This window comes from Fistularia commersonii, chromosome 8 (assembly GCF_037954325.1).
Source record: "Fistularia commersonii isolate RoL2024-O1a breed Wild chromosome 8, RoL_Fcom_v1.0, whole genome shotgun sequence".
In the NCBI taxonomy this organism is placed as follows: Eukaryota; Metazoa; Chordata; class Actinopteri; order Syngnathiformes; family Fistulariidae; genus Fistularia; species Fistularia commersonii.
In genome coordinates, this window is record NC_141291.1 from 11969511 (window position 1) to 11989113 (window position 19603).

Consider the following 19603-nt stretch of genomic DNA (forward strand, 5'->3'; position numbering starts at 1 on the left):
CACCACTGAGTATATGTTCTGTATGAATATGTTATACTTGAGTGTGCATTGCAACATGAAGTATGATTTTTTTAAGTAAAATTTTCATTCTCGACATCCTGGCATAACTCCTTCGAGGTCTGGGTAGGGGTCAGGGGGCTCTGTTCCCAGACATGTGAGGGGGGCGGGGCAATGATGTGTTGCATATCTTGATGGCTCTCCGGTCCTGACACCCTGTCCCTCGCCAGAACAACACGCATGGTCTGCCTCAAAACAGCTTGGTATCTTTCCTCCAACCGCTTCATGCAAGGCTCATAGCTCTTACATTGATCCTTGAGCTTCCGTGCCTCCTCCACTAGTTTGTTTTTCTCCTGGATGACAAGGCTGTGCTTGAGTCGGCGGTTGTCTCTGGCCCTGCGGACCCTCTCAAGGGTGTCAGCCGCAAAAGACGCTGCCAACTGGTACTCCTCCCTCTCAAGCCGTGCATTTTTCAGCTCAGTCTCCAGGCGCTGGATTTGGCAGTAGATGTCAGGAACCATGGTAACCTTCTCTGTGACCACTTGCCCTTTCTGCACCATCTCCATCCACTCTATCTGAAAACAGTCGAGTGTTTTTGCCATCCCCATTTGGGCAAGAAAGTTGCGTAGGAATGTGTCGATGGTTTCAGGCTGCTTTGATCTGGAAGATGCATCCTTTCCAGAAGTAGCTGAGGCACTACTGGCCTGTTCCCGGTCCTTGATGGTTTCAACCGTTGCCTGCAAGTCTTCCTCTCCTTCTGTCAAACTCCACTCTTCATCCAGAGACACCTGATCAGACTGAAACTCATCTTCTCTGTCACTCATGGTTTTACAGTTATCTTGTTCGTCCAAAGTTCTTACCTCGCTCATCGTTTCACGTGAATAGCATTGCATTCCTGAAATCAAGTGTTCGGAAGAACAAATAGACATAAAGTCAAAAAACTGAATCTCTCAGTTCAGATGATTAAGTTGTGCCCTGCTCAGAAACACCATCCTTACTTTCCTGCCAGAAAGAAACACATTCCCTAATTATACACAGAGTACACCCCTTTCAATATGTACACAATATGATTCCACTATGAGGCATCACAGGCCCCTGTGTGCCATCAGGGTTGTCCATGTGACGTCACATCATCGCCCTTTCAGAGTGTGCTTTTTGCCAACACAGCCATACTTAAAGGGAAGCAGAAAAATAAACTACTCATTGTATGATGAATGTTGGATCTTGGAATCCAGCATCCACAACAGACGAGTGAAGCCAGAGAAAACCAGTAAATAAATGCATGGAACTGTATGGCCTTGGGCCATACGATGCAAGCTACATCCTAGGCAACACAGCATTAGTGAGAGCTGCAATGACAGGTTGTGATAGGTGCTGGGTGAAGCTTGTGACCTGCATCATCCATATACTATTAACAGGGGCTTGCGCTTCAGCGGGCTGTACATATTAAAAAAATCACAATATATGCAAGAGTCAAATCCTTTTGCCAATGCTCATGGATTTTTTTTTTTATAAATTCAACAAGAAATCATTGCTAGGCATGCAGTGAGTCATTCAGAACATTGGCCACATCAGGCATTTTTGCAGCTGTTGAAATTTAGTGCTTCATGTGACCTTTTTTTTTTTTTTTTTTTCCTTTTGTTAAACATTCAGAATACTCGAGAAGGACCACTCACGCCACAGCTTAAAATGTGAAGGGAATCATCATGTTTTAACTGGTTAAATTACACTAAATGTAATTAAAATAACACGAAAGGGAATACATACAAAATAATCCACATATCTTAACGTATTGCTATAGGCATAGCTACATTCCCTTGATGGTGTAGAACATTGCAGCTCCATCTATATTGGTGCTGCCTGATTAACACCTGTCTTCACGGAAATGAACGCGTAATTGTTGTAGATTGCGTCGAGTTTCGAAGCAGTTCACATTTGTACTCAAGTGTTTCTGTCTGCACAAGTCGTTTAACTTCAGTCTTTGCGGTAACCATCCCTATTTATCATCTGTTTTAGTCAGACTCAACATAAAGTCTCTCACCTTTTCCAGTAAGTCGAAGGCTTTGTACTGCCAAGCTAGTAAAACTTTGACGTTGCTATGGTGATGATGAGCCAGCTTCTCAACGCGAGATTTCACGTAATCCCGTTGCACCATTCATACGTCATTAAACAATCATGGCGGACTATCAAGAGGCGCCCTTGGCTACTCGGCCAAAAACTCTGGATCCACACGAATATTTCAACCTCTCACCAGAACAGCGGCGAGCCGAAGAGGACAGAGCGGCTCTGCGAGCTAATCTAAAGCGACAGTACCAGACACAACTCAATAACCCTCATAGAAAAGAGCTCATAGTAAGTCGACGTCTGTGAGCTAGCAATGTCACCCTGGAATACAGCCTAAGTGCTACCTGCTGGGATGCTAGCCATAGTATGTAGCGGCAAACACAAACCATTAGTGCAAGTTAAGTGCTCGATATATTCACTTCTCCGTATGTCTGAAGCCTGTGACTTCCATCGAGTTTGAATCGCATAGATTTCTTTAGTGTGTGCGTGCTGACAAACATGTTTAAATTACCGAGAACGTAACAGTCATTTCAGAAGGATAGATCAATAGGAATGCTGAATTTGCAAAGTTAAATGAATGAACTGGTTTTTCTGAGGCCAGTTCCCACTCCATTTATTTATATGCACAAGTGACTATTCTAACCACTTTTTAATCCGTTTAAACAATTTACCTAGCATCGGATCATTAAAGTACATATCTTTTCACTAAAACTGACCTGCTTACAGTTGGTTGGCCAATTCATCCTGTATACACTAATAATATTTTGTTGTGTTATTTTTCTGTATTTGTTTTTTCTCATTTTATGCTCTACCTTCATTCTTATTTAACATCAGTGTTGATTGTACCATTAGTGTTTGCCATCATATGTACCATCATATTAATATCAAGGAGTCCAAATGTTATGAGATGATTTGTAATTCATCATACATTTCTGTTTTCAGGAAGACCCAGCACTAACGCGCTGGGTTTATGCACGCACCAACCCCTACAGCCACTTCAGACCAACAAATAAGACATCTCTTTTGGGTGTGATGTTTGGAGTTGTGCCTCTGTTTGCCCTCTACTATATTTTCAAAACAGACAGGGTATGTATCAGTGAATATGCATAAAATTCTTTGTTTGATATAGTATGTTTAACAGATAATATGTCTCACTTTGTGGCTTTGAAAATATCTGAATATGCTGTTGTCACATAGGAGTTTTCCTTGAAGTAATTAATTTGCTCAGTGCTTCATACTATTGAGCGCTTGTTTCCTTGTGGGATTATTTAAATGATACAAGTCAGCTAATTTTAATACACTAAAGTGGCACTGTAGTAGAACATTTTCACTTAAATAACCCTGAAATGTGATGCCTGGCTGTGTAAAGAACAGTTTTGAGGTGCAGAATTGATATCCTTTTATGGTAGTTTTTTTCGCAATGGAGACAGTTTAATCTGGAGCAATGTCTGCCTTCATTTTCTCTTGCATTGTGATGGAGATGTGCCCACTAGATCCTTACCAGCCAAAATTCTTGCAAGAAATTCTGATAATGATCACACTGCTGGGCTATCATGTTCTCCGCTCTCCAATGGATGACTTAAAAAAAAAAACTTGCTCAAAGCACAAACATGAAAATTTGGATGTGACTTTGTTGCCATGGGAACTGTAATAACCCCTTATCTTTCTTGTATTTTACAGGATAGAAAGGAGGAGCAGATTAAAGCTGGAACCCTGGAGCGCAAGTTTAGTTTGTCATCATGAGCACCCTTGTATAGACCATGTATGTTGATGATGTCAGCACATTTAATTATTAACGAAATAAAGTCCTATTATCAAACAAATCATGTTGATTTCTTTGCTGGGAAGAAATGCCATAACAAGAAAAATACACATTGATACGAAATAATGAAAAATCAAAATTTGATCATGTAAACATTGGGGCTGCACATGAATTAATAGACGGTAAGGTATTGAGAGAAAATAACTGAAAACACTAATTCAAGAAATATAAGGACCCAGCCCTAATTTAAAGTAGACAGTCAACTGTTAGATACTAATTTTTATGTTGGATACCAAGGTGTTGGGTTCTTTAGTCTGGCACCTTTATTTTTGAATGAATGGAACACAGTATGGTAACCCTTGTAATAAATGCAACAACACAATTATTTGTGAAGAGAAAATATATCTACCATAGCAGAGTAATTGAAACACTACTTCTTCCCTATCTTACAAAATTCCACAATATACTGATGAACTATTTTTTTCATTCTGCTAGCTGGTAACTGCTGGTATTGGATTTGTAAGGTCAAAATAGTTTGCATATGCTGCCAGTTAATTCTATTACATATAATAAAAGGAAATCAAGACTCTCATTTTTACTCTCAACTGTTTTTACCAAGAATATAGTAGCTAGTGTTTTCTGGGCTTCCATTTGGGATCAAAGTGGCTGTGAAGGGACTCCCAGCACTGGTAGTAGCTCTTGTCAAGCTTCTGACAAGTTTCCAGACCCCACTTGGTTACAGCCATGCTCAAGGAGGACTCAAACATGAAAGCCTGAAGAAAGATGTAACATAAATAAATACATGTGGATGGTTCTTATCACACCACTGCATTCTTTTTTTGTTTGATGTTTACCATGGTTCCTTCAGCAACCCTCTCAGGTTTCAGCTCAGCAGTCCTGTTTTTTTCAAAACAGTCAGCGTCTGGTCCATGTGGTGTCATCATGCTGTGGAGACTGGCCCCACCTGGCTGGAAGCCTTCCTCCTTGGCCTCATAATGGCCATGGATCAGACCCATAAATTCACTCATGCAGTTGCCTAGAAACAAAAGCAGGAGGTGCTATAACATAACTCTTCACTGAAGAAAGCTCAGCTGGGGAAATGTTCAACACAAGCTTCAACTTAATAGTTTTGCAGTTTGATGGAAACAGACAGAAGGTAGATGATCCTCACTTCGAAGGTGAATTGTTATGGGTTGAAAACATCCTTATTACTGGCTTGTTTTATGACAGGATTGAGCTAAATCTGACCCCATTTACTTTATTTTCTCCACATATCAGTGACAACTATAACACTTGTTTTTTCCTTCATCTGATCCATCTCTTCAAAAGTGAATTTTTGCATAGCTATTTAAGTCTGCAACTTACGGTGGTAGTATGGTGGACGGAAGGTGTGGTCAGCCACGCCCCATCTTGGTGGAAAGATGACAAAGTCAGCAATGGCCACACCTGGACGTGTCGATTTAGCCGTCAGCACAGTAAAGATGGACGGATCCTAAACATTTACAAGGTGACAGGTGGGCTGAATCCTCCCCAAAGGCAGACAGCAAAAACATATGATTGATGTATATACATATATATAAATATGTATCTAAGAAACAATGCCTCCAAGCATTACTTACGGCATGGTCGAAAGCCACACAGTTGATAACCATAAAGTTCTTCAGGTTGTATTTGTAAGGGGTGTAATTCCCATGCCAGGCTACCACATTGAAGGGAGAGAAATCCTACATGCAGTTCACACAGAATGAAACAAATAAGACAATTTTACCCAAGGAACAAACACAAAAGAGTTTAAATTGAGCTTTTCTCAGGGAAAAGGAACAATGAATAATGTCTTTGTAATCTTAAATTCCCAGAGAGAGTACAGCTTGACATAAAGAGAAAAAAAACTGCCCATAATGAAAATGGTAGAGAAAAAAGTGTGTTTCTTTCATTCTTCCTTTTCTTTCATCCCTCCTGTTCTTTGTCATACACGGCTTCAGGTATTATGGGGTAATTGGCTTCACAATCAAACTTTCACAAACTTTGAGCATTTTGACACTCACAGCAGCACAGTTATGGGGAGGAGGGGTGCAGCAGGAACAGTGGGTGCAAAGATATTTCTTTATCGTGATTGTTAAAACCACAGCAATTTTATATAGTTTTTCTGTTCTGATAATGTCACTGCAAAAAAGACATTCAACAGCAGCTCTGAAATCAATATAGTTCATTACAACTCAAGCTGCCTCCTGTGTGACCTCTGTGCTCTTTACACACACGTATCCACACTCTGAAATGTACTACACACTGACAATGAAACCTCAGACTTTGGTATACATATGAAGAAATGTGCATAGGGAAATTACATAACTGAGACACACACACACACACACACACACACACACACACACACACAGAAAGAAGCTACGGTGCAAAAAGGCCTTTGGAGACCCCAGTGCAAGTAATCTCCTCGACATTAACCTGTGGAAACTCCAATACTTTTGATTAAAATGGCAGGGAAAAAAAAATTGAAGGGAGCAAGCACTTGCACACACATGCACACAAAACACAAACATATTGGCCCAGTCAAGCAAATAATAAGTTAATTTGAGCAATTTCAGAGCTCTGCGGGGGAACAAAACAGCAGGACAAAATGAGAGCAGCAGCATCTTCCCCGAGATGAGGGCCCCCCACTTTATTTTCTTACCCATGTATAGCCTCACCCTCCAGTTTCAAAGGAGTGTGGACACCAGTAAAAGAGTGTCAGGTGCAGCCAACAGACTCCACCTCTAACCCATAGAAAATAACAGGCGGCAAGAGAGATGAAAAGTGTTGTTTTGCACCAAAAAATAGAATGTTGCCCTTCTTCCTACTTCCTACAATGGAAAATAACAGTGTGGTCTGATATGGTTTCCACGGTTACAGTCTCTCAAACCCTCCTTTGGAAAACATCTCTTCCCAACTCCTCACTGTCACGCAAAAAAACGCTCCTGACAGACATTATGCGTCAAGCCAATTATGAGCCCAACGGGACATTCGGGGAGGGAAGGATCATTCTCTGAGTGAAATATGGTTAAATTATTGCTTAACTTGGGAAGGGTTTTTCCTTCAAATCAAAGCTTCACAGGTACACTGTCTGCAACTCCAGAATGCCTTAACTAATTATGAGTGATTAAGACTCATGAGGGAGTCGAGGCGGAAACCTGCTAAATAGAACAGCTAATGCTTCAATATTAAATCATCAGGGATGGCAATTCAGTCTGCAGGAGCAGCTAATGGATCATATGCGTCACTTAGGCAGTTTCCTGTTGTTGCGGTTCAGTGGTGTTTACTGAAGCAAATATGAACCTCAAATGGGGTAATAGGGCAAATGTGCAAAGTGTGTGCAGCTCTGTCATCTGTTATCCACATACATATATTTGTGACGGACTATGAAAAAAATGTCCCAAAAAAAAATCACCTGTTGGCATGCAAACAGCTTCCCTTGGTACTTATTGACGACAGTGTAACCTGTGTCCACTTTACGGTCTTCATACCATGCAACTGGACACAGGAAGTCTCGTGGGTTAGCCAAACCATTGGCTCCTGCAAAGCACACACATACATGAAAACACACTTACTAGTTTGTACCAACCCAATCTTCAAGGCTTATGGGTGTTGAGGTGTTGGTACAGAATATCAAGGCAACATAACAGAATCTCCCTATTATACTTAGGACAGGTAAAATTATATGTAGTTGTCTTTTTTCTTGGGGCTAGAGAATGGCTTCTCATAGAAGAATCAGAACAGTGATTGCGGTACACCCTGATGAGAACATGACCTAATACCACTTTTGGTGGTTTCAAGAAACCATTTTTCTGCAAAAAGTAAGTTATTTCCTCTCTCCATCCAGCTTAAAAACAACAGAGGATGTTATGGAATTCTCTCCAGCCTTTGTTTCTGAAATGCTTTAGATTCCAAATATAATTGTCAAAAATAAGTCACAAAACTAAATTATTTAGTTTTATAGTTATAGTGAACATTTCTGCCAAATTTCAAAAAAGTGTCAAAAAAAAAAACGACATCATTTTTTTACAGTTCCTGTGATCTCGCCATGAGTAACAAAAAAATCCCTCTCTCAGGCCTGGTCATAATTTATCACATCGTCAAAGAAATATCCTGAGAAATTCCTGGTTTGCTGATGCATTTATCTAAACATACAACAAAAATAGCATGCAAATACACACCTATGGGTCCCAGGTCGGGTAATTCGAAATGTGCCCCATACACTTCCAATATATAGCCTCTTGTTTGCCCAAACACATCAACGCTGAAGCGCATCCCTTGCTGGGGAAAATATATGAATCGGTAGAGTTATAATCTAGCGATGCTATGTGTGAAACATGACAATGATGCAAGGAATTAAGGTTTTTTGGCTGCTCTTGTTAGAATTCTATATTTTTGTGTTCGCTTTTAAATAATACCAGTTCAAGAAGTTGGAGGATTTCAGGTACTTGGGGTCAAAAGTCTAGAGCAACAGAGAGTGTGGAAAAGAGGTGAAAGACGGGTTGGAGCAGGTTGGAATGGGTGGAGAAAAGTATCAGGGGTACTATGGGATAAGGGACTATCTGCCACAAGGAAAGGAAAGGTGTACAAGACAGTAGTGAGACCAGCGTTGGTGTATGGCCTAGAAACAGTTACAATCACGAAAAGACAGGACGCAGAGCTAGAAGTTACAGAGATGAAGATGCTAAGGTTCTCTTTGGGGGTGACCAGGATGGATAGGATCAGGAATGAGTCTATCAGAGGAACAGCACATGTAAGACGTTTTGGAGAGAAGGTCAGAGAAGCCGGACTGAGATGCTTCGGAGTTGCCAGACAGGAGGTCTCAAGGAAGACCAAAGAGAAGATCTATGGATGTAGTGAGAGAGGATATATAAGGTAGTTGGTGTGAGAGAGGAGGATGTAGAGTATAGATGAAGAAGGTTGATTCGCTGTGGCAGACCCCTGAAGGGAAAAGCTAAAAGGAGAAAAGAAGAATCTTTTAAATAATACCATCACGTCCGTAGATATGGTGAAAGTGTACATGAGGCAGAGGTAATGATGGATTTCTTTGAAAGTGTGAAGAGATGAAAAACAATTACCTCACCTGAATGACACATATCTCGTTTGGCTCGACCATCATCTTCCCAAACTCTGTGGTGATCAAGATCTCACCTTGCTGTGGGACTAGAGAGACAAACAGACAAAGAAGATGGGCAGCGAAAAGAACATTTGAGGTAAAGGGAGAACTTGGAATTGAGCTATCACTTGGATGACAGAGAAAACATCAACAGCCCTTTTCCTCACCAATCAGAAAGTCTCCATCTGAATTGCTGAAGCACCTGGGAAAGAAGAAGAAAACACAGACAGATTGGAAGTGGCCCCAAAGTAAAGTATAATCAAGGATTATCAGAAAGTGTTTTATATATGATAGGACACATTTGCACACAAATACATACCTGTTAATCATGGAGGTGTTGCAGGTGTATATGTGGATGCCGATACCATTACGAGATTTAGCATCCCCAGCACCACAGACAGTGTGTAGACCCTGCAAGACATAGGCAGATTTAAAGAATCACTGAGTAATAATTTATTTATTGAAAGAATTATGAGTGTCTCTTTAGAGTTACACTCACAGCCACAAAGTCAACCCTCTGCCCTGTTTTGGGAATGGAGAAAGGCAGCCATCGCATCTGTGGGAGGAAACAGAGAAAACTCTGATGAAGACCTGTAAAGTAGTTTTTTGCTCGTTGATATGATATATATATATATATATCATATAGGGGAGACTAATGATACTGCTCCCCTTCATGTAAATATGAAGCTATAGCCGGCAGCTGTCAGTCTGTTGGACATGCATTAACTTTATACATGGGTTTTATTTCATCACTTCAAAAAATTGCTGCCAATCTACCTGGTTAGGATCAGGCTCCACGTCATTCCAGTTCTCAGTAAGATTCCCACACGGCACGGCAATAAAGGGCTTATGTTTGACAGACGGCAGGATACGGTACAACCAGCTGGAGATTAAGAAAGGTATCAATTTAGTTATGCATTAATTCTAATCTGTTTGTTGATCTGACAAGGGACAAATTCGGTGATGGAAAGATATTGAGACCTTCTTTTATTCGCTGGACGTGGGCAAGTGAAGGCAGAGCCGGAGAGCTGCTCAGCATAGAGGCCATATGGACATTCTTGGGGACTGTTCTGCAGACAGAAAATACCGCATGTTAAAATAACATCTGAATATTGTGCATTTCTGTAACCCACTGTGCCCACAATTTTTCAGCTATCAAGCTTTTTGATACCTGAGGTGTCTTGTTGAGTATTCATGTCATTTATTTGCATTTAACTATAATGATTAATATTGAAATATATTCCATAGTGTGTTTCATTACCTGTCCCTCAGGTAAGGAGCTAGGACAGCGAGGGTCTTCAGAGGAAAACTCATTTCCAAAGCCACTCATGTACTAAAGAAAGACACTCAGGTATTAGCACTCAGGTTAAGGCAAATTAAAGTGAGAAACAATACACAAATAAACACCATGAAGCTTCATTGCAATGCAGGAAAAATGTGTTCATGCTGATTCCAATTAAATTTGAAGGCTTGTCATTAAGGCTTGTATTTCCTTAATTGTTGTCATATTGATTCGCATTAGATTTAAGATAAAACAAACTGCTGTTATGCCAAATTTCCCCCCTTGCAGTCATCTATTATTTGGTGTTATTGTATTACAGAAACAGACTAATTACAACACTATCCTCCAGAGTACATTTTGATCAATATTTCAATTAAGATTAGATGATTACTCTATTATTCTAGTGTATTGACATTGGTTGTCAGCCCGCGTCTTCACCGCTGCATAAACTCATCACGGTTCATAGAAATCCTGCTGAGTCATTGTTGGTTTGCAGAAAATCTCACTCTAATAGGTTCCATATGTGCTGTGTCTTCAAACGTGCACGCACAGAAAGTTTTACATAGCCCAGTGTCTTTCTTGAAATGATATATAAAGATTTTATCCTGTTGTGTGTGTGTGCATGTGCATGTGTGTGTCTCCTCTGTGTCAGAGCAGCATGAACATAATATATGCATCTATTTGCAGGCTGTGTTAAATAGGTAGACCAGACATAATTACTGTTCACTTAGTGTCATTCATTATGATAAATGAATTTGAGCTTTAACTTTTGTAGGGGAATGAGAGACAGTTCCATTTATTGCCCGTTTTTAAACATCAGGGACAGTGACATATTTTCATGTCACATTTAAAACTATCAAGTTCTAGAAATATAGGCTTGAACACCAAGTTCTCTTTTCTCAGTCCATGTTTTTCTCAGCACATTTTTAAATAAATCTATTTAATTTGTTGTTATTTTTCATTTTTTATTTTTTACTTGAATGTTCCTGTTCCAAGGCAGCTCGAGCGTCATAGATCACATCTGGGTAGCTGCTGAATACAGCAATCTGATTGGTCTACAGCGTTGCCTCCCTTCTGTCACCCATTCACAGATGTGAAGACTCGAAACAGAGTTTAACTCAATAGAAATCAAAATGCTGAACACCAAGTAATTAAATATATTTCGTTTCTTAAATGAAGTGAACTTAAATCATAATGCATTTTACAGATTTTAACCTGAGCCAACAAAGCGGGCAAAAAAGCAACAGAATAATAAACACTTGTAAAGAAAAGTTATCACTACCTGGAGTCCGGCCATTCTGTCTGCATAAAAGTGTTTCTTTCGTTGTGGCAGCTCCTGGTGTCAACAGTTACAAATTAACCTTTCTTGTTGTAGCTCCTAGCAAACTCCGCAGCTGCAGGACTTGAGCTGCTGTGCACAGGGTTGTGGGGAGAAGGGGCTGGATTTATACTCTTTCTCAATCTGGGTTTAATTAGGCCTTGACTGGCTCTGTGACGCAAAGATCAGCAAACTGGTCGGAGGGCAAAATCGGGATCTTTGCCCAAGATAAACAAAAGCCAACCGCAAGTAGCTCTGGGGGAAATAAAAAAAGTAGAAAAAAAAACTATTTGGGCTGGTCAGAGAGATCACAAAACAGCATGCTTCTACTCTCACGTACTAATATGACCTTCAGTCCTGCAGCCTGTCTGCGGCACCTCTGCAACCTGCTTATAGTGCTTCTGACCGCTTGTGTGCATTTCCTGCCTCAATCTGCATTGAGCTTTTCTCCTGATCTGACAGTCAATTCTCTCGGAACTGTCGCTCCAGCAATTTGTAAAGTAGGCCTTCATTGTGTCAGGTTACCATTCCCTGCAAAGTGACACATCATCCAAGTGAAACCGTGTCATTAATTGACTTTTCTTAAAACCAGTGGGCTGTTATTCTCCGGGTAAACAATGCGCGCTGCAACCAGACATGAAACAACGGCGGACTCAGAAAGCCGGCTACGCGTTACGTGAAATGTATTCCATTCATTTTGAAATGCATGGTCAGATGAGGGCACCCAAGGCATGCATCCAAAAAAAAGAATCAATTTCGACTTTATCATTCTTGCCTCGCATCCCCCCTTGTCTATTTCGCTTCTGATCGGGCGGTGTCGTGGAAGGGTAAATGGTGGCAATTCTCATAGCGAGGCGCAAATAAATTTGCCGTGCCAGAAGTAACCGTTCTCCGGCGAGGCGTACTGTCAGGGCTGGGCCCCCCACTAGCAGCCAGTCAGGGTGCCATGCCAAAGACGAGAAAACCCAATGGTAGGAAAATGCCGCATCCTGGTCTCCGGAAATTGATCTGCTCCTTGCATGGAGAAAGAAATAGCGATTTTAATTTCCCCCCCGAGTTTGATGATGGAATTCTAGTATTTGGTAGTATTTGGATCCAATCGGGATGGTGCCTTTGTGTTTTAAGAGGCGCATGAATAGCATTGAGATGTGGGAGAAGGAGCTGTTGGTGCCTTCTGATGGCGGGGCCTGGATCTATGCATGCGTAAGTGGACCATAAATGCTTTGTTATTAGATGCCTGCTGAACTCAATGGCTCGATGGTAAAATGGTACATTCACCTGGCGCACTCTGTCTCAATATGCATAAACAAGCAATCTGTCTTTCTGCCTCTCTCTCTCTCTCAATTTCTCCTGCTCTCTGTGTGGCCAGGCAGTATCTTCATCTCCTAATGCCTCACCCAAATTCAGCCATGACCTCACAAAGTCCAACATTTTTTTACCTCAAACATATCTGGCCCAACAGGGTACATGGAGGGCTGTAGGTGTTTCAGAACCCACAAGTGTGATTCAGTGAGGCCATATGCCACTTGTTCAGTGACGTGATGACATCTTGAGCTTTTCTAAGCAAGTAAATGTGGCACTCACACATTCTTAAGCCCGATTTCCTATATCTTAATGTTTTTAATGGTCACTTGATACAAAAGGTATTCACATACATTACATATTCCTGAATAATAACCTGCGAGCAAAACCACTTCTGCCTCGGAATAAATACACTTGAGACTTTCACATATACAATGTGATTTTTGGCTCATCTATATAGGAGCTTTGATAGAATATAATGACAAAATTATTGACCAGATTACTTAATGCCAGTCTACAAACAATTGTGCCGCTCGTGAGATGACAAAAGTGGAAGATAATCAGATGTTGTCCTGAACGGACAGCTATTTTAGAGCAGCTTTACTGTTTTTTTTTTCTATATTCTTCTTTGTTGTCAATCCCTGTTCCACAGTCATTACAATAATGGATAACTTTTCATGTGGTTATATAGTGAATTGATAAAGATATCGTTTGGTTTTATGCGATCTCTGGTTCCTTACACTTCTTCTATCAAAGCGAAAAATGTTGAAATATTTCAAAATAATCTGCTTGGCTAGAATAAGGCACTGCCAACCTTATTAATTAGTGTAAAACAAAACCTTCAAATGACGCTGTATTACAATAAATTAAAACTTTCATCCAGCCCTTTCAATGCTTCCTGAACTGTGTTTGTATATTCCTAAATTTAGCTTTTTTCTTTTGTTGGACCAACACCATTCCATGAACAGACCCAAAATAATTGAAAATAATTTTACCATCCACTCAGTTGATTATTCCACCATATAGTCATGTAATGCATAGTTGTAATTCGTACAACAATACACTTTCCAGCTGACTAATATTCTGGTATTACAAGACTTCATTATGCTCATGTAGAGATCCAGGAATTCATAGAGCCTAAAAAAGTGAATTTAGAAGGGCTCGGGCTATGTTATTCCAAGCTTTAACAGGGAGGCAGCTTTGGTCCACATTATGTTAACTTAATGGCCACAGTACGGGGCAGCAACTACGTGGGCAGTCATGCTGAATTCCCATGAATTTTTACATGGAAATAAACCCCCCCCCCCCAAAATTTGTCAGAACAGAGATATTAAAAATGTATGGTGTGTGCCTGGTGGTACACTTAGACCTTTCCATGATAACGATTTCTGCTCGGGTTGTATCAGATTCATCATGAATAGACTTGGTTGTTATACAGTAAAAACAGCAAATTTCATGAACAATAGGATACTTCCATAGGTCTGTACAAGTCTTATAACGTATTTTGATTGCAGAGCCCCCTAGTGGCACAATTTACATAAAGGAATACAGAGTCTTTAGATACATTTCAGAAGGAAGACCAACTTTTTAAAATGTTTATCTGCTAAACTGTGTTTAGTCCCATCATCATTTGAGCCAATTTTCAAGCTCAAATTGAAATTATGTGATTTGTTCAATCTTAGTAACACTTGCTGCTGGAAAACAGATGTGAGGGAACATCATGTGCATTTCCATCTACTTTTCTGTCTCAGTGGCTGGTAACGAATTGATGTATATAAAGTTACCTCTTTTTTTAAAAAATGCCTGGATTCTCGTTTGTTTCTGTAATTATTGCCGTGTTACATACTAGCCCAGTTTAAATGGCAAATTACTCCTGACATGCCACACAGGCTCATTTGACTGCGTGACAGCTCCATTTAACGCTGATTAGATTTGCAAGGACATGTAGTATATCCTCTTAGAGTCTCCTGTGCCTGCTCCCTCACTGCCTCTCCCCAAGTAGTTTTAGTATCTCCTGAATCCTATCTATCACAGTAATGTTATGCAAATGGTTTAATATGAAGATAAAAGACTGTTACAGTGTGTGGCACTCTCCTTCAGAGCCTTGTGTTTCCAGGACGATAGCTTTAACGAGCAGGCCACTATTTTGGAGTCATTAAATGATGGCCTTCCTGACATGCTCCCGCTACCCACCACCACCACCCACCCCGCATTGGCCATTAAAGCAGCTCACACCCACACCAAGACATGCACTACAGACGCCTTTTAGCGCCAGCTCCCAGTTTCTTACACATCACAGTGTCACAGAATAGAAAATTACACTCTCCTCCCACAGAGAAAATTGCTTTGGAATTGCTTGGTTATAAAGATGTGCTTTAAAGAATGGGGGGGTGCTTGAAATAAAAAAGGACACACAAACATAATTACTTAAGCACTCTAAGGACAATCCTTACAAGTTAATCAGAGGATTTACCAATTATTGATGTCAGTAATGTTGTGTATCTGTTTGTGGCCTGTGCTTATCAGCTTCATGTGTTTGTCTTTGCACCCAAGGTACTCAGCATTCATTTTTCACCTGTTATGTGCTTGTGCTCAATAATGGCAGGGTATACAGTGTACGAAAGAATAGCAATCTCCAAATGAGCGATTGCTTTCTGCACAACCACTGGTAAGTTGTTAAACAAAATGAGACCCAAAACAGCATTTTGAGTGGCGCAAAGAAGCATAATGTAGTGCATCACACCAAGGACACGAGTGTGGGACTGAAGACAATGAGAGAAGGTGAGAGATGTATCAGCATCAAGAGACAAGAGAGGTGTGACAGTGATGAAAGGGAGCAGACACAAAGTGGAAAATAGCATAGGAGACAGAAAAAGGGAGAGAACAGATGTTTGTACCACGAAGGGTAGTCGAAGGTACGGGGAAGAAGGGTAACGTGAATGATGCTTTTTTAGACATGGCTTATTTGAAAGAGTATGGAAAGGAAACTGAAGCTAAAATATGAACAATGGAAAAACAACAAGTGACATTTTGGTTCCCGTTGTAAAATTACTCAAAGACGGTTTGATTTTGCGCTTTTGACTTAATATCAGAGTCAAGGATGGTTGATATAAAAATCTGAAAAGAAGAGCAAAGATAATGTTATATGTTAGTGTTCGATTGATTGTTGGCTTTGGTTAAGTTACTTCCTCATTCTTTATTTAGTAGGAAATATATTTTTCTAATTATCGCTTTTTCATCCAGCCCTTTACAGACGGTTTTCTTTCTAAGTTTCATTTCATTTAATCTGATTGGTTGTTTGACTTTCTGGCCTTTTTTTGCTATTGCCTGTGCCTCATCTGTTAATTGAATTCTTTCTGCTCTACTCTCAACCTATCTCCTCCCTGCTTGCCCTCAATTTTAACACCTGTTGTTTGCAGTCTCATTTGTCCAGTTGTTCCATTTCTTTGTCAGATCCTCTTGCCTGTTCAGTTATCCAGTTGTATCATGCCTCATATGTTGAGTGATTTTTTTAGCTTGGTGATTGCATTTACCACCTGAATCCAGTTCCACTTTTACACCTTTTGTTTTTCTTGTAAATAGGTGTCATTATTTCTTGAGATGTAGTCTGATTCTACTGACTCTGCCAAGTCAGGAGCCTTAGGGGGATGTGTTAAAATTCTGATTATTTAACTGTGTTAAAAGTGAAAAGGCTGAGAAAAACTGAGATGCAATACAGCAAACGCTAACCTGCCAACCATTTTTTTGCCGCCACACCAAAGGTTACATAGTATTCATGCAGCATACAAGAATAATTTATTTTCAAATCAGAATCAGAATGGGAATTCTGATTGATCACCCAGGGGGAAACTGCTGAAATAAAAATATATAGTTTGTCTTCCAATAAGTCTCTTTTGGGGAAAAGTTCATAAAGGCTAATAAGTGTATCATCGTTTATTATAAAACTCATAAATAAGAGTAGCAACAATGGTTGTTAGGGATAATGACCGTAGCTCCTTAAGTATTGAAACCATGCAAGCTCCTAGGTGCTGTTGGTTAATAAAATAAAACACACACACGGGAATATGCGTACGTGGTTCTCTGCTGCTGCAGTGACCCCTGCACCCTCTTAGCCCACAGATATAAGTTACGTAATTGCACACTGTGGTGAACATAAAGATAAAATAAAATTCTCTGTTAGCACCCAATGAAGCACACTGGTCAACAAATGTCCACCTATCAGATTTTCTTTCACACTGTTTCTTGATCCATTCCAGTGACATATCAGACATCTAATCACAAACAGAATTAGCTCCCTGGACGGAGCCAAAGTGATCATCGCTAAATGTATAGCAAGGGGTGTAATGACAGCCGAGAGGCGGAAGGTTTTTTTCCATGAAGTGGAACAGATGTAAAGGAGTGTGTGTCAGTCCAGGCGCTGAGAGCGGTGGCAGTTATACTGTTCACCCTCCCTGTGAGTGTGCGGTGTGGTGAGGATGCCTCCTTTAAATCTGTGATTTATCGAGGTAGTTGAAAGAGGTGGTCTGAGACGGGAAGAGGAAAACTTGAGGTGAATGGTCTTTGGACAAGGAATGAGTGTGTTCACCATCAAACGATGAGGAGGGTGTGTTTATAGCTGTATAGTTTTCTCGTCCAAATGTGGGTTTGACTGCTGCAAGAATGTGACTGATGTTACATCAATCTTGCAATGAATGTTTGTGAGTTTTAGTGTGTCTGTGCACGGGCGCCCACCTTTGCCTGTGTATATGTGCCTCTGCCCAGTACAATCATTAGGTCGCAGGCAGTCCCAGTGCTGAAGGTGTAGTTTGGCTTCTCCAGCAGGCTCTCAAGCCAATTTAGGGGCAGAAAAGCTCTTTGATCCTGGCCTGCAAGTCTGAGGGTCCCCAGCGGGAGGCAGCACAGCTCTGCAATCTATATTGGATTTATTCCTTTCCCATCTACAGGACCCTCACTCCCCACAGGGAGGAAGTCTCAACTGCACTCTCTCTGTCCCCTAAGACAATATGTTATGGTACACACATGAGTACACATAATCGCGTAAACACAGGCACACACACACACACACGCCTAGTCTATCTCCAAGGCACACTTCCTCACAGCAAGGAAGTTATAGCAGCACACTTTCTGTCTCTGTGGGAGCTCCACTGGGGTCAAGGTATATTAAAATTTGTGAGGGAGGGACACATTGACATACAGACAGATTGGCAGTGAAAGCAGTGCAGGTACAGGAGGTCACCGCCAGTGAGTGATGATGTGAGGTTGACCATTGTTCTCATGGAAAATATTGCTCAAAAACATGAAGGCCCACATGTAAAATACACTTTATCAAATTAAAGCATGAAAACGCCATTTACATAAAACTCAGACAAGGTCAGGGAGAAACAAGGTTCTTAATTTAGTCTAATCAACTGTCATTTGCATCACGCCATTTGCGCAAGGTATTGCCACTAACTAAATAAATGGACTTCTTCAGACTCAAGGGGGGGCACTCTGGTTTTGATAAGCTGGCAACATAACTGATTTGCATATATTACTTTGATTATCTCATTACTAGGATGATTCTTACGGAATTTTTGACACTCGCGCAATCGAATTAAAATTAGTGGCGCGCAATCAATAAAAGGGCAACGTGGCTGTGTAAACACACCGCACCTCGGGGTTTGTGTGGTCAACTTGGGGAGACGAAGAGGATGATGATGACAATGATGATCACGGCTGAGAACAGTGACTCTATGTTGATCATGCGCTGGCAAGGAATGATGATGATGATGATGATGATGATGACCTCTTCAACTCATGACCCACTGAACTTGCCTGTAGGTTTCTGAGATTCTTGGGCTTTTTGATTCCTGTGTTTAGAACAGTAATCAGCAGAGACAATGGGGGCCATGAAATAGCTGCTCTCTCATATGTGACCTTTCCACCTGTCATGAATCCCAGAGAGGCCTGAAGGCGGCTCATGCTCCCCAATCGATAATCACGCTCGCATCTTTCCTCTGTCCCAACCCATCGGTGGAATGATGAAGTCACGCGTGAAGACGCGCAGCCTCTGATAATTTGGCAGGGCTGCGTGGTCACGATAACCTCAGGTGAGCGAGAGGTTCCGTCCAGTCAGCTGAGCGCCAATGCATGATCGCGCATCGCAAAACACCTATCTGCATTTCTGTTTTGATTTGTTCTTTGTTTGAAAACCTACATTTCTTGTATTTTCTGCATGAGTCGCTTTGTGTTGTGAGGCAAAAAATGTACAATATTAAATTCAAGGGAGCATGGCGAGTAACGTCTTATTCACACAATTGGTTCGCCGGGGGGAAAAGACTTTGCATAGAAGAGAGGCGCTCTTTCCTAATAACCTCAATCATCTGTACGCCACCCGAGAGCAAAGGCACACATCCGCATTTTACATTCATGATGTAAATAATTACAGGCCTGGAAGCTGATTTCCTTAAGACCTTACCCATTTAAGGAGGCCTCCTAACGCCCTCTCTCTCCCAAAGAAAACTACTTCTGCTGAAGCATTAAGTCATTAATTATTTTCCTTACATAAGGACAAATTATCCAGTCACATGAACGAAATTAGAACCCTTTGTTTCTGATCAGACCGTATTACCGCGGGAAATTGCGAATGATGGCTGCGCTCTCGCCGTCCTCTGTTGTTTCTATCTATCATCGCCTGTCGCTCTGAACCCGCGCTAACAAAGTCATTAAATTGACTCCCTCTCGCTCTCATTATGCTGG

General features: G+C 40.9%; 3 protein-coding genes across 3 annotated transcripts; 1 reads left to right on the top strand and 2 right to left on the bottom strand.

The window, feature by feature from the left end:
• On the bottom strand, positions 1 to 2056 carry LOC147231963 (sperm-associated antigen 16 protein-like). The gene is made up of 2 exons (XM_086151209.1): positions 2039 to 2056; positions 1 to 892 (listed from the first exon to the last, which is right to left on the bottom strand). Exon 2 carries the CDS (start codon positions 888 to 890, stop codon positions 72 to 74), a length of 819 nt encoding a protein of 272 aa, XP_086007335.1. The 5' UTR covers positions 891 to 892; positions 2039 to 2056; the 3' UTR covers positions 1 to 71.
• A 104-nt stretch (positions 2057 to 2160) lies between these two features.
• Positions 2161 to 3884, top strand: ndufb4 (NADH:ubiquinone oxidoreductase subunit B4). Its single transcript, XM_086151198.1, has 3 exons — positions 2161 to 2349; positions 3004 to 3147; positions 3742 to 3884. The coding sequence occupies exons 1-3, from the start codon at positions 2173 to 2175 to the stop codon at positions 3802 to 3804; spliced, it is 384 nt and encodes a 127-aa protein (XP_086007324.1). The 5' UTR covers positions 2161 to 2172; the 3' UTR covers positions 3805 to 3884.
• A 239-nt stretch (positions 3885 to 4123) lies between these two features.
• hgd (homogentisate 1,2-dioxygenase) lies at positions 4124 to 11676 on the bottom strand. The gene is made up of 14 exons (XM_086151197.1): positions 11528 to 11676; positions 10225 to 10296; positions 9945 to 10033; positions 9741 to 9846; positions 9463 to 9519; positions 9283 to 9374; positions 9131 to 9165; positions 8931 to 9010; positions 8029 to 8128; positions 7263 to 7387; positions 5443 to 5547; positions 5189 to 5315; positions 4678 to 4859; positions 4124 to 4596 (listed from the first exon to the last, which is right to left on the bottom strand). Exons 1-14 carry the CDS (start codon positions 11540 to 11542, stop codon positions 4453 to 4455), a joined length of 1329 nt encoding a protein of 442 aa, XP_086007323.1. The 5' UTR covers positions 11543 to 11676; the 3' UTR covers positions 4124 to 4452.
• Positions 11677 to 19603: the final 7927 nt, after the last annotated feature.

Bases quoted from the DNA above. Each gene is read 5' to 3' on its own strand.
- hgd (XM_086151197.1), bottom strand. The intron at 9,847-9,944 runs GTCTCAATATCT...CTTAATCTCCAG, and splicing joins CGTCCAGCGAATAAAAGAAG to CTGGTTGTACCGTATCCTGC. The intron at 4,860-5,188 runs GTAAGTTGCAGA...TTTTGTTTCTAG, and splicing joins CCGTCCACCATACTACCACC to GCAACTGCATGAGTGAATTT.
- ndufb4 (XM_086151198.1), top strand. From the start codon at position 2,173: ATGGCGGACTATCAAGAGGCGCCCTTGGCTACTCGGCCAAAAACTCTG. The intron at 2,350-3,003 runs GTAAGTCGACGT...TTCTGTTTTCAG, and splicing joins CTCATAGAAAAGAGCTCATA to GAAGACCCAGCACTAACGCG. The intron at 3,148-3,741 runs GTATGTATCAGT...TGTATTTTACAG, and splicing joins ATATTTTCAAAACAGACAGG to GATAGAAAGGAGGAGCAGAT.
- LOC147231963 (XM_086151209.1), bottom strand. From the start codon at position 890: ATGCAATGCTATTCACGTGAAACGATGAGCGAGGTAAGAACTTTGGAC.